Raw genomic sequence first — 14,096 nt, 5'->3', positions numbered from 1 at the left:
ATTTAATGAAGGCTACAGTGAAAAACTGGTTGGAGGCAGAGTAAGCAAAAAAAAAAAAAAAAAAAAAAAAAGACTGGTCGCCTTAGTCGCTCATCTTACAGAGTTTGAAAGACAGAAACCTCCTAACAATCAAACAGCAGCTTCTATTTTCAACTGAAAGACAAATAGCATTAAAAAATATTAGTCGGGCCCCGTTCATCAACAAACCAACAAACGTATACACACACACACACACACTCCCACTCAGGTTAACCTGGCCTTAGAAACGGTGAGATAAACCACAACCTAACAGGAACGAAAACAGGGGAACTGCCAACAGCAGCACTGGAGTGTAACAAATAGTACTGGTATTCTCAGTGACTAATAACTGTATCTGCTGCATGCTTGGGCAGAGTCTAATTTAATGTCTCATTAGTATCAGCTCACGTTGAGTTTGAGTACTGCAAAGTGAAAATGTACTTAACGCAACAAATGTTGTCTAGAAAACTTCATGTGTACAAAACTGCTGTATGTTCCCATTTAAACTTGACATTTAAAGAATCTTATATCAGGATAAAATCCAGATGAGATATTTTTTTTCACAGTATATTCATCTCTGGACGAAGTATAAATATGATTTGGTTCTGATCTGGTTTTCCCACGTTACATGCAAATCACCAGTCCAGAGGGAGGTGACGCATCTTTCTACTCAGAGGTGAGTATTGTTGTTTCCATGATAGGGCTGGGCGGTATGACCTAAAATTTATATCACGGTATAAATCGAATCCCTTCAAAGTAACAGTATATATCGCGGTATAAATTTAAGTGTAAAAGTTATAACAGAAGTGTTTCTGAATGGGTTTTGTAGTCCCTTAGCAAAGCTAAATTGATAAAAAAAAAACAACAACAACAAAAGCAAAGATATAATGTATTTTTTAGAGCATTTATTGTGCAGAATGCAGATCTCAAAACTCAAAATTAAAACCCAGTACTCTATGGTGCAAAATGTCCCCTGGGATCTATATCAAAAGGTAATTTCCTTCTTTTAGCAAAATCCTAAATGACTGAGTTGTGTTTTTTCCACCTGGACCTTTATGCTCTGCCATTTCTCCTCTAATCATCACGCTGTAACCTGTGACAGGCTGCTATGATACCACAACTATCACACATTCACATATGGAGTTTTTTGTGGAGCCCCTAGCGTCACATAGGTTTACATTACCAAAGGTTTATGACAAACTCTCTTGCCGAAAACCAACTCCCGTGTGTGCACGGCGAGAGAGGAGAGACGCTGTGCTGCTGCCAGAGGAGACACTGAATGAGTTCACTCTGAGTGGTAAGTCACTAAAAGAGTCTGAGAAGTCCAGGGCTGTTAATAAAACATTAACTCACTCACTCACAAGTTCTCCAGCAACACATGTTGCACATGCTACGCTAAATCACGGACGTGAACCAGCTCCTCTTGCTCCACTGTCTCTGTGCTCGCAGCCATTTTCACACTGAGGCAGGTGCGATGACGTCATCGACGATAGGACGGTAGAGCGCAAATCTCTACCGTGGGCCAAATTTATATCATTTCTACCATCTACTGCATATACTGTGCAGCCCTAATCCATGATGCAGTTTAGGGTTGATGATGATTACCAGTTTATTTAGTTCCTCAAAAGCAACAACAGTATGAATGCATATGTTGATTGATTTTATGATTGATTCAAAGTGTAAAAATAAAAATACATCCAAGGTGATGACTAAAAAAGGCTCGTTTTGTCTGATCAACCATCCAAAACCTAAAAAGATTCAATTTACCATGATACAAAAAGGGAACGGCAGCAAATCCTCACATTAGAGAAGTTAAAATCAGATGACTGACCTTTTTAGTGGAGCTAAATGAGCGGCAAAAGTTTTGAAAATTAAGGTAACTGAAAGACTAAAATTTGAAAAAGAAAGTTAAGTTTTGAGCTTGAATTCTGAAAAATACAACAATATATTCAAAGTAAAAATAAGTGAAGGAAAAGTTTTTTCAGTTTACATATAATTCACATTATATCGAATAATCAGCTGATTTAGTTAGATACTTTTTGCTTTTTAAATCACTTTAATAATTAATCAATTATCACATTTGTTCTAACCTTTATTTATTTGACTTATAAAATAACACTGAAATTGAAACCTGTTTTGCAGGTGAGACCGAGCCAAGACAGGGTCATATGGCAGCATAAATTACAGGTCATTCAAGCCAACTCACACAGAACTTCTCCCAGTTCATGTCAAGACGACATCATCTAGTACGCAAAACAAAGGCAGCAACAGAAAGTCTGCTGATCGGACAAGGGGTCGGGCCGGGATCAGACCCACGGCACAGAAAGATTCACATGCAAATATTATTTAACTGGAGATGTTTGGACACTACTTGATACTGAGTGATGTCAGTTGATACCTTCACGGTATTGAGTACCAATACTCATACCCTAAAGGTGAGCAGGTATGGGAGGACCCGAACCTGTCCACAAATACATCAATTAACTTCTCTCTGTCTCGTTTGTGGAAGACTGTTTTGAAGAAGGGTCCAGAAGTACTGCAGGGAAGCACTGAGTGGATGTTACCGGATATATAAACGCTGCCAAACGGACTAACAGGCTGCTGTGGAGGCCATGGATCAGTGTGACCTCACCACAGACACAAGCTCACTTTAATGGAGGGAAGCAGCAGCGTGTGAAAGAGGCTGAGAAACTCGGAGGATGCTGCTCTCTACAAATAGGTTATCATGAGGAGGGGAGGAGGGAGGGGACAGTCTGTTTAACTCCTCCACCTTTACACAAACAGAGACACACATCTGTCCTCACACTCCTCCACCTCCTCTTCCTCTTTGGCAGGCACACAGCAAGTGCAAACACACCACCCTCGGCTCGCCGCTCAGTCTCCGGATTAAATGAGACAGTTTTTTAATGTGATTCATATCCTGAACACCGCCTCACATCCTGGTCATGGTCTTATTATTCAAGATAAGCTGCTTATAGGTGTCTTTGTGTCCCACTCTGCAGGAATAAACAACATGTTACAGAGTCAGCACACACCAATAAAACCTACGATTATCTGCTCCACACTGCGGACATTTACACTGTTTTTCACCATGCAGCTGAGTCATACAGATACAGTCATAATAATCATTTCACTATCATTAGAGACCAAGCAGCTTATTAAACTCCACTATCAGACTTCTGTTAATGGCTTTCAGCTCCGAGGGGATGTGGAGTGGTGTTTTCATCAGGGATTGTAAAGTTAATTTGTTTACTTATTCAGTTAAATCATGCATTATTTAGTATATAAAGATGTCAAGATAAATGCTAAATGCTTGTTACAAGCAATTAAATATGTCCATTTGGGGAAAAACAACAATAAGTAAAAGGACATGTTCACATTTGAGAAACTGAAATCATCATGTTTGGATGTTTTACTTGATAAACAAATAACTGATTATCACAATTTTCTGTTGACGGACTTCAATATATTGTTTCTTTGAATGTTTTGGAACTGAGTTCTATAGCAACAAATGGTCAATTGAAGACAGAGCATAATTATGTTATTATCTTATTACATGATGATTCCACAGATACAAAATTAATTACACTGTTGAACCATGGAGTGGCCACATTTCAAAGAGCGTAGTCCTTAAACACTCAAACACAAGACAATGGGTCTCTGGATCACTGAATCCCATGTGACTTCGCCTGACCTCTGACCTCCATGTAAAGAGAGAAACAGCAGAGCTAAAACGATTAGCCAATCGACAGAAAAATTAATTGCACACTATTTTGATGATGGATTAATAATTCAAATTAGGAAATCTTTCTTGTTCCTGTCTCTAAATTATGAATATTCTCTGCTCTCCTTTGTCTTTTGTGACAATAAACTAAAGATATTTAGGTTTCGGACTGTTAGTTGAAAAACAACAAAAGATTTGTGATGGCTATTTTTCATTATTTTCCGACATTTAATAGAACAAACAAAAGCCCCTTTCACACTGCCAGATTTTCTGCGAATGTTGGGCCGTTTTGCCAGCCAGCTGCAAACGTTTAGACACACAGAGCTGGATTGGCGAGTTGATCCGAGGTGCCCAATTTTCCGCCTCGTAGGGTAGACATATTGATGAAACCCTTTTTGGTATACACAGAACGAGGCGGCCTTCCGCAACGGGAGGGGCTGTTTAAGACTTGTGGGAGGAGCTGTTGATGACGCCGCATGTGCAACCCACTGGCGGTGGATAAACAGGAAACAGCTGATAGCAGGAATTAGCGAGCAGCTAGTAGCAAGAGGGAAATGCAAACCTGACAGACACTGTAAAGATGAGCAACTGGGGAGACAAGGAATTGTGCGCCCTCCTTGTCCTCGCAAACAAAGAGGCCATTAACCGTCAGATGATGGGGACGGTGAAGAACGGGCTGACTTACGAGAGAATCGCCGAAGGACTGACCAGCGGCAGCTTCCCTCCCACGTCACTGTTTACGTCACACGCTGAGCTACACATTTTTTTACTTGCTCACGCCCCCCATTGCCCCGAAAAAGGCACATTCTGTATAAACAAAAGTAGGTAGGCGGCATTTCGCTGCACTCCCCGATTTTGTTTTTATACTGCCAATGCTGAAAAAAGACTGATTGGGCTTTCCTGCAAATTCCTATCTAAAAAGGGCTAAAGAGTAAGTTAAACAAGATCTTATTTGGCAGATTAATCATTTGTCATAGTTAGCTTAGGCCCGACACTGCGGTTTTCTCAGTATATAGTATGACAAGTTCAAAACTTCTTGAGACTTTGAAACACTGAAATTAATTTCCTTTTTGGGTCTGATCCTGATCCAGGTCCTTTAATGTTAGATGTCTGATTAAATGTATCTGACAGGCTAAATTAAAAGTTGCTTGATCCAAATACCAAAGGTCATAATAAAAAAAAATAGCTTTATAAGATGAATCTATTGATACATGATGAGAAATGAAACTTGAGGAAACTGGAGGAATGAGAGTTCTTGCAGGTGCATTTTCTCTGTTGCCGTCAGGACGTTGTTACGTTTTACCTGCTTGTATTGAATCTGTTATTCTCTCTGCTATTCCTCTTTTAAATTCTCTATCTTTTAATCTCTGTCAAAGATAATTAATAGTCTATTGACTTTTATTATTTATAGATTATTTTATTCCATTGAACTCCTTGAAATATTTTATATTTTTGATTTTTATTTATTACTCATCTATGTATGTGTCTACATGTTACTGTATGTTATAGTATGTGTGCAAGGCAAGCTGGTCAAACAAATCGCCCCTGGTGGGATTAATAAAGTTGTCTGAATCTGAATCTGTACCTGAGACTCCTGAAACCATTGAGAAGTGATGATCCACAGAGAGAAGACGTCTCACTCTGTGGGAACCACAAAAGCACTCAGCTCACTTGCAGTTGTACTGTGGTGTTACAGGGTGGAGCTCCTTTAAACTCAAACAATCATCGGCAGGGTACCAGACAAAGCTTGGGCAGTGTGTATTTTCATACTATCATACCTTTGTGACCTTTCACTGCTACTTAATAACTAAAAACACAAACCATGACAGCTGAGTTGCTGCTGATAGAATTCACCATAGCTTGGATGACTCAGACAAGTCTTGCTGGGTTTAAATACCTGTGGCCTGTGGAATAATGAATACATAAGATAATTACTGGAGGAAACAATGATGTTGCCAGTAGGGATGCACGATATTGGGCTTTTTGCCCATGTTCGATATTACAACTCATTTGGCCAATAACTGATACCGAAACCTGGAGGTACCAGAAGCTCAAAACAAGAGTCATTGCAACAGCGAAACAAAAAAAAACCAAAAAAAAAAAACGCTGTTTGGCATCGGCAGAGAAGATTAGGTAAATTAACATGGGTATACTCATACTCAGCTCTGCTGCTCATCCCACAAATGCATGTTCCTTACAAATGTGGCACCATTTAAAAAGGGAAATAAAAAGGCTTCCCAACGGTATAAGATTGACTGCCAAGACACATTGTTACAACAACGAAATAATCTACCAAACACAAATTTCCTTACTTTTTTGTGCTTAGTTTTTATGCTTGTACCCCTGTTTATATTTATTTGTATATGTAATTTAATTTACGTAGGCCTACTTATGTAACACCCAGGTTTAAGACCATGTAACCTATTTGTTTTTCAGTCTGATTTATCTGCAGGAAAATAATAATTCACAGCCTTTTGATTTACTTTGTGGTGGTTTAAGAAATTTCATGTAAGATGGAACAGATGTAAGAACTTGTTTTTAAAGCCATGATGAAGACCTGCAGTGGTTGAAACATGTTGGCTCTTTAAATGATTTAGCCACTACAATAAAAGCTTTAATACTTTCTTCCTGGTTTTCTATATTTGACAGGAGTGCCTGTCTGTGTATCCTGTTGTTTCCAATGAGGACCCGATCTATGTTTGATTATACAGAGCAACCAGTCGTCTCTATCTTGCTCTAAAAAAATTATATATATCTGTTTGTCATATTGGCAGAAGTCAGCATGTTGGCCGATTCCGGTATTTCATTTTAAAGCCAATATCAGTCCTGATGGTGCCAATATTGCAGCCGAATGGAAATGGTATGCAGGGTGTGGTGGTACAGTGGCAGCAGAATAAAACCATGTGGCTAATTAACAGCTTTCGTAGCTGGAAGCTCGAGGTAGTTGGCAAGCACTCCCAAACAGGGAGTACAATACCTACAATACATCACCTCAATACAGCGTCTTCATAGCAGTTCAACAGAAAGAGGAGTGTCTGTGTTTTTATATTGAAAACATACCTTTGGGATTTCTAAATACCCTGGCAGGGTTCCTGAGGCATTTATTTGTGGCAGGCCACCATGATTAAAATATCTGCCGCCACATTTTGATTAATCATTCACAAACTGCGGCTAAAGGAACTGTGCTGCATCCAAGGAGTTTAGTTTCTCTCCTGCGTCCTGTTTTTACTTTAGATATCTGCTTTATTTTACTGTTTCATTTCATATTTTTAATTTGGGAACTCGTCTAACCCAAGTTCACACACACACACACACACACACACACACACACACAGAAAAATTTACTTCTAAAGCATTTCTGATAAAATGAGCAGAACACTTCTGGACATGTGGAGCCATCTTGTCAATACGGACTTGATTTGAGACAGTGCAAAGTCCCAGTATCTCCTCCTCAGTGGTTATAATGGAGTGTATTATTACAAAGAGGAGCTGATTCATCACACTGACCAGTGGGTAAATATCACAGCTGGGTGGTCAGTCAGTCTGAGACATGGAGGGAATCTGCTCCTACTCTAGGCGCCCGACATAAAAAAAAACTGCTTCATAAAACAGGAAGCAGGTCGTTTTTTCTCAGCTGGGAAAAATCAAACCTAACGACACAGTAAAGTCCAGACAAGTGAAGTTTTTTAGGACCCTTATCGTTTACTAGTTTATATTTTTTTGGCAGTGTACATATTTTGGATTTGCACCTTGAAGGATATCACATATTTTCACTCCTTCCTCCTTTGTACTGCATCTGCTGCAGAACAGTTTCCCTCGGGATAGAAGTAGATCAATAGAGTTTATCTCATCTTATTTCACATCACAAAAAACCTACGTCAGTCGTGTGTCTTTTGCTTCAAATCTTTGATTGTTCCGAGCCAGCAACAATCTGCGACCACAACTTTAATCCAGAGTGAAACTAAACCTGGAGGATTTTATATCGACAGTCTTACAGAGTGGTACGGTCCCACCATCTGTCTGGAGTGAGTTGAGACAATATGCTGGGTGTGTTCGAGGCTGCTGGACTTTAGATTTGTTAACGCTGTTTAAACAAACTGCTGAAATCACACTGCAGCTCACTGTGATGCCACCGCTGCTGCTGCTGCATCTACTCAAACACCGACAGCAGTGTTACTCTGAAATCTGGGGCAGCTTTACTGTGGTCACATGCTGTAAAGTTGATCTCATCTTTGTTCGGTAAATCCAGCAGTTCTTCACTATAGTTTTACGTCGTCTAGTGTGTTCACAGGGTCATATGTCTGAGCTGTGTGTATGTAGAGCCTTACCTCAACCTCAATGGTCAATATTAAATCAACCTATCAGTGGTTTATTTCAGTGACTTCACTGTTACAGTTTGTTTCTCTTTCATTTTAGATCAAACTCCAGGGCTGCAGAAGAATAGGAAAAAGGGAAATTACATCGTATGTCTTTTCTGAAACGCTTTTCCTTGACCTCGATGGAAAAAGCCACGAGGTCAAGGAGAATTCGTAAGGACATACAGTAGGAAAGGACAACCGCAGTGCAAAGAGAAACCAACTGCACTTACACTGGTCTGCATAATGATGTGGCCGCAGATGTTACTGACGTGAGTCTGCTGTGGTGAAACTACAATGTTCTGCTTCATGTTCATCTTAGATATTTCACCCCTTGAATTTCCATTGGAAAATCTATGTGAAATGTATGTAATATAATTATGGAAAACAGTAGTTTCTAATAAATCTCAAATATTTTGCAAACTTTTACATTCATACATGTAAATTTGCTTAGGTAAAACCTCACTTTTATGTTTTCAAGAAAGAAATGGAGCATTTATATTAAGACAATAACAAGACCTGTGAGACTGTACTCTCAGTGTAATGTTTTCATTCATGCTACTTTATATTTATTTAAGTTGATCTTCGGCATGTTTTGTGTTGCTTTATGTCATTTCAATTTATGTGTTGACAGTAATATATGTAAATATTATTAAGGATGGGCATTTTACATAATTCTCACAATTAATTACCCGTATTTAATTATTATCAACTACTCGATTTCTGGCCCAAAAAACCCCAACATAACATAAGACTGGGGTCCAAAGTGAACACTTAGGTGAAACTGCGGGTAATGGAGGGATGCACGATAATATTGGTACATCATCAGAATCGGCCAACATGCTTTTTCTTATTACATCACACATCGAAAAGTATTGTATTTCCTGTCTCCATCTGCTGGTGGGCCGTCACAATATGAGTATGCATGTATAATATGATAATTCCACTAGAGAAGAGACTTGATGCCCACTAAAATTAGGTGGGAAAAAAGCAAATAAATCTATATCGATATCTATTATCAGCCGAATAACTTGTTACATATTGGCATATCGGATATTGACAAAAAAATCAATGATCATGCATCTCTAAATGTAATGTTTTCATTCATGTTACTTTCTTTTTATTTAAGCTGATGTTTTGTGTTACTTTATTTTATTTCAATTCATGTGTACCCAGTATTATATACATTATTCAGTATGGGCATTTTAAATCATTTCCATATTTGAGTACTCACATTAAATTATTGTCAATTACTTGATTTCTTGTAAAAAAATAAAAAAATAAATAAATTAAAAAAACCTAATGAAAGAAAAGGTTCCAAAATGAACGCCCAGACTACACTGGGACTACACAGACTGCAGAGATCAGCTACGATGTGCGAGTTTAACGTTACGTAGCCTGCACTGTATGTTTAGTATACTTTGTCAAAATACTTCCAAACATCCCTCATCTTTCATCTTTCTGTCCGAAATGTTAGATTGAGACGTTTGACTGAAAACACTGCGGCTGCACTGATCTGTCATTTTTGCTTTATAGATCTGTGAAGATATTCATAGACAACAAAATGAAACTTTTAATATAGGACAGTGTCAATGTACTTGACATCAGAATTGAATACTACAGTACTCATGCCCATCCACACTGTGTCTGTTTAAACTGAAGTGTTTTATTTCTATTACTAACTGATTCCGGTTTGATGCCTGAAATAAGGTCAGTGGTTAACACAAGCTGAAGAGACGGTCACGTTTTGTTCTACCACATAAAATATGTCAGCAGATGTCAAACTAAACACTGCTTTACAGCCTCGTTGTGGTGACGTGGTGTAGTTTGTTTACAGCCTAATGTTACCTTTTTACCTCAGGCGATTGCATTGAGGCCTCAAAAATCACAAAAGTCGTGTTTATTTGTGAAGATTATGTTGCTGAACAAAGCGTGTATGATAAACATTTGTTTGTAAAGAGCTAATTCTGTGCAATAATCCAAAATACAACAGTAAAACCCCATAGGCTTTTTGACACAGGAACCAGGAAGACGTAATTTCCAGGGCGACCTGCAGAAAAACATCATCCCAAAAGCACTCTACTCCAACAGCTCTCATCATGACTGCCACTTAGATATGTCTGGGTCACTTTTAACCTTCCTACCCAAAAAACACTGATCCATCACAGCCCAGTTTAATAAAATACCAGGAATCACTTCACTCAGAGGTTATCGAATCTCTTACCAAATGTTTAATCTCTCGTCATCTCAAGCAACAAAGTACAAAAACATTTAGCAGCTAATCATTTTTAGCTGCCGTTGACATCACACTGACAGCGTAGAGCTGCAGGTAATTAATGTATGCTAATTTTATCAGTATCTTGACCAAGTCCAGAATTACACTTCAGCCGGGTTTATCTGCTCTCTGCACGCTGATGTCTGCGCTCAGCCAACCATTGTGAGGATGCGAAACAACACCCTGAAGCATCACTACAGGGTCACAACAGGACTTCTGGAGTTCAACAGATGATCAGCTGATCACCTTCAGTTTCACGTGTCTGAATTTTCCTGGGAATTCATATCAAATCAATAATCAAAGCTTGGCTCTAAACCAGGACCTCTGTCATTTGGATCAAGCAACCATTGTTGTAGCTGTTTCAGTCAACACGCCTGTTTCAACATTGAAATTTTAGTAAACATTTACTATATTGTGCTGCTTGTCTCGTCTCAATACAGAGCGTCCTCATTCAGAGAAAAGGCTGCTAAATCCCTAAAGTAAACACAGTAGTAGTAGCGTCATATTAAGATTCAAATAACCATTCAACTCTTGCACCGCAGCTCCTAACTTTTAATTAAGCTGCCAATCAAAAGTGCAGTGATTCTGAATTCTCGCCCAATTAATAACATTACGTCACATGACAGCTGAACCTGATGGATGCCATCAGGGATTCAAAAGGATTCTCATCGATTCTTCTCGAACTCCAGGCTGGCTTGTGTAAAGCTCTAGAGGATTCTTTACTCTCTTATCCTGAGCACAGTATGTCATTATAACAGCTCAGTAGGGGATCCTTTCTGTTTCTTTCAGATAGACCTACACTAGGAACCAGTGGTTATACTGTTGTTTACCATCTTTCCTGCAGTAAGGGCTATTTTAAGAGACATAAAAACTATAATTAGGACACCAAAAGTATTATTTCACTCTGAAACAGTTTTGGCCCCACAAGAAGAATTGCATGATTTAAACTTTCATTTAATCGATGTCCCCACGATGTTGGCAGAAGATTCCAAACTTTAAAAAGTTAATGTGCGTAAGAAAATATTAGATAAGTCTTTATTGATCCCCAGAGGGAAAATTAAGGTGTTGCAGGACCACAAAGACAGAAGAAAGCACATAGAAACAGAGAAGTCCAAAACGAGAAATGAGAATAAATAAAATAAGTGGTAGATACAACTAGTATGACAGGAGAACTAAAAAAAGAACTATACAAGAGCAATTGAGGACAAGTTCATGAGGTAAAGTGAGAAGTGTGATTGATGAGTGTCTTTAATTACGAGCTTTTCTAGATAAAATAAAAACAATAATGTTATTTGTAGGGCTGAGTTAAAATAACCGATTCCTCTGATTCAAATCAATCTTCACTTGAATGACCTGTTGTCGATTTCTAAAATCCCAGATCGATCTTTTAACATTCACTTTTTCCTGCATATGTGTGAAGCTTTAACACTGTTAATCTCGCTGGTAGTTAATGGTCCGCAGCGCTAAATTACTTACAACCAGCTCTTTTGCTGGTGACATAAGCCCCTTTCACACTGCCAGATTTTCTGCGAATGTTGGGCCGTTTTGCCGGCAAGCTGCGAGCGTTAAGACACACAGAGCCGGATTGGCGAGGTGATCCGAGGTGCCCAATTTTCTGCCTCGTAGGGTAGACATATTGGTGGAACCCTTTTAGTTTAAACAGACCAAGGCGGCCTTCCGCCATGGGAGGGGCTGTTTAAGACTTGTGGGAGGAGCTGTTGATGACGCCGCATGTGCAACCCACTGGCGGTGAACTAACAGGAAACAGCTGATAGCAGGAATTAGCGAGCAGCTAGTAGCAAGAGGGAAATGCAAACCTGACAGACACTGTAAAGATGAGCAACCGGGGAGACAAGGAATTGCGCGCCCTCCTTGTCCTCGCAAACGAAGAGGCAATTAACCGTCAGATGACGGGGACGGTGAAGGACGGGGCGACTTACGACGGACCAGCCACGGCTTCCCTCCCACGTCACTGTTTACGTCACACGCTGAGCTACACGTTTTGTTACTTGCTCATGCCCCCCATTGCCCCGAAAAAGGCGCATTCTGTATAAACAAAAGTAGGTAAGCAGCATTTTTCTGCACTCCCCGATTTTGTTTTTATACTGCCAATGCTGAAAGAAGACTGATTGGGCTTTCCTGCAAATTTGCACAACTCCTGTCTAAAAAGGGCTATAAACTATTGTTGGATTTCCAAATTTCTGACAGTCCTTGAACACATTATGTGAGACAAACTTCCATCAAGAAAAAACATCAACAAAAACAAAACAAATCTGAGTTTAAAATATTAATATTTCAGCAAAATCACTTTATTCAACATCTCATTTGAAATTCGGCTAAAAATAAACAGTTTGCATGAACTAACCAGCATGACAAGAGTGAAACAGCAAGGCTTTTTTCAACTCCAGGATAAATTTCAAATATCAGAAGGGTAAGTTTTAAAAAACTAATTATTGATTGTATGATGGAGGGAGGGTCATGCACTCAGGAAAGCTCAAGGTAAAAATATCTGTAGCTGCAGGAAGGGTCACCCAAAAAAGCAACCCCTGCTCTGGTAAATTAAGAACACTCCCTTACATGATTTACATGGTATAATTTACATTAAAACTTAAAGGATATTTGCTTCATACTCTACATGATAAATCAGGCACGTTTAAATTAAACCTAGAAGACTAACACAGCCCAGATAAGTAGAGAGGAGCATCTTTTCTGTTTCATGTCATAGAATTTCAGGTTGTATTATTTCATACCATTATGTCATGTTGACATGAAGCTAGCTGTGAGAAGAAAACAATAAGCTAATTGAAATTCACCTGCAATCCCTGAGCTGGTTTCAGTGATAAGACAAACGCATCGTTGCTGTAATAATCCCACCGATAGTATAACCCTCACTATCACGGCATCACACACTCACACACACACCTACAGGACGTTTATGTTGATGTTAGCCACGGTTAGCTTGTTAGCTACCACCGCTGCCGGCTAGCTAACAGGTTCGATGAGCCATAACAAGGACGAGCAGAGAGAAAGCCCGAAACTGGGCACCTTAACTCGGCCAACAACACCAACACACCCCGCCGACTCGTCCACCACCATGTCAACAAACAACAACGTCTAGTCACCGGCTAACATTAGCGTCGCCCCGGTGACAGCAGCAGGCTAACAGCAGAGTACAGAGCTCCACTCCGGGAGGTAAACTACCCAACAAACCTGCCGCCCGGCTGCCTCCCATCGCGGCGGGGCTCCTAACTCCACAGGTATCGGTGTTACAGATGTCGTTGTTCCGTGAACAGTGATCCGGAGTCGGTCCTTTAACGCGTCACAATTTTAAAAATCAAAGTCAGTAACTGTTAAACTTACCAGCAGCTCCCGTTTCTTCAGCATCTTCCGTGAAATCCCACCGCGGAGCGATTTTGTGACAGAACAGAGTCCACTATGACAGGCTCACTGACGCTTCCGGGTAACCTTTCAATATAAAAGCATTTTGTTTACTTAGAAGGTGTGCCGGAAATGATCCGGGGTTTTTTTTTTTTATCCTTCTTCTTCTTCTTCTCATCATTATTATTATTATTATTATCATTTGGCACATTAACTACTATTTTCCCTTCTATTTTAGATTTTAAACCTTATTTTTTATCTGTTAATTTATTCATTTATTTATCTTAATGAGTCTATCTTTTTTGCCCTATCATCGTCATTCTTTTATTTGTATTTATTAATTTTT

The 14,096-nt window shown here is 39.4% G+C and overlaps 1 protein-coding gene across 3 annotated transcripts in view; it reads right to left on the bottom strand.

The window, feature by feature from the left end:
- Nucleotides 1-13,826, bottom strand: part of atp2c1 (ATPase secretory pathway Ca2+ transporting 1) — a 73,358-nt gene extending 59,532 nt beyond the window's left edge. Inside the window, exon 1 of one of the 3 annotated variants that reach the window (XM_033640552.2) lies at nt 13,733-13,826. In XM_033640552.2, the coding sequence (XP_033496443.2) occupies nt 13,733-13,756 (24 nt within the window). In that variant the 5' untranslated portion in view covers nt 13,757-13,826. The remainder of the gene's footprint in view (nt 1-13,732) is intronic. The other 2 variants (XM_078171292.1, XM_033640551.2) reach the window with 2 other exon arrangements.
- Nucleotides 13,827-14,096: the final 270 nt, after the last annotated feature.

The sequence above is a fragment of the Epinephelus lanceolatus genome, chromosome 10, assembly GCF_041903045.1.
Source record: "Epinephelus lanceolatus isolate andai-2023 chromosome 10, ASM4190304v1, whole genome shotgun sequence".
In the NCBI taxonomy this organism is placed as follows: Eukaryota; Metazoa; Chordata; class Actinopteri; order Perciformes; family Serranidae; genus Epinephelus; species Epinephelus lanceolatus.
The sequence above is the reverse complement of the archived record's forward strand: the minus strand, read 5'-3'. Positions and strand labels throughout refer to the sequence as shown.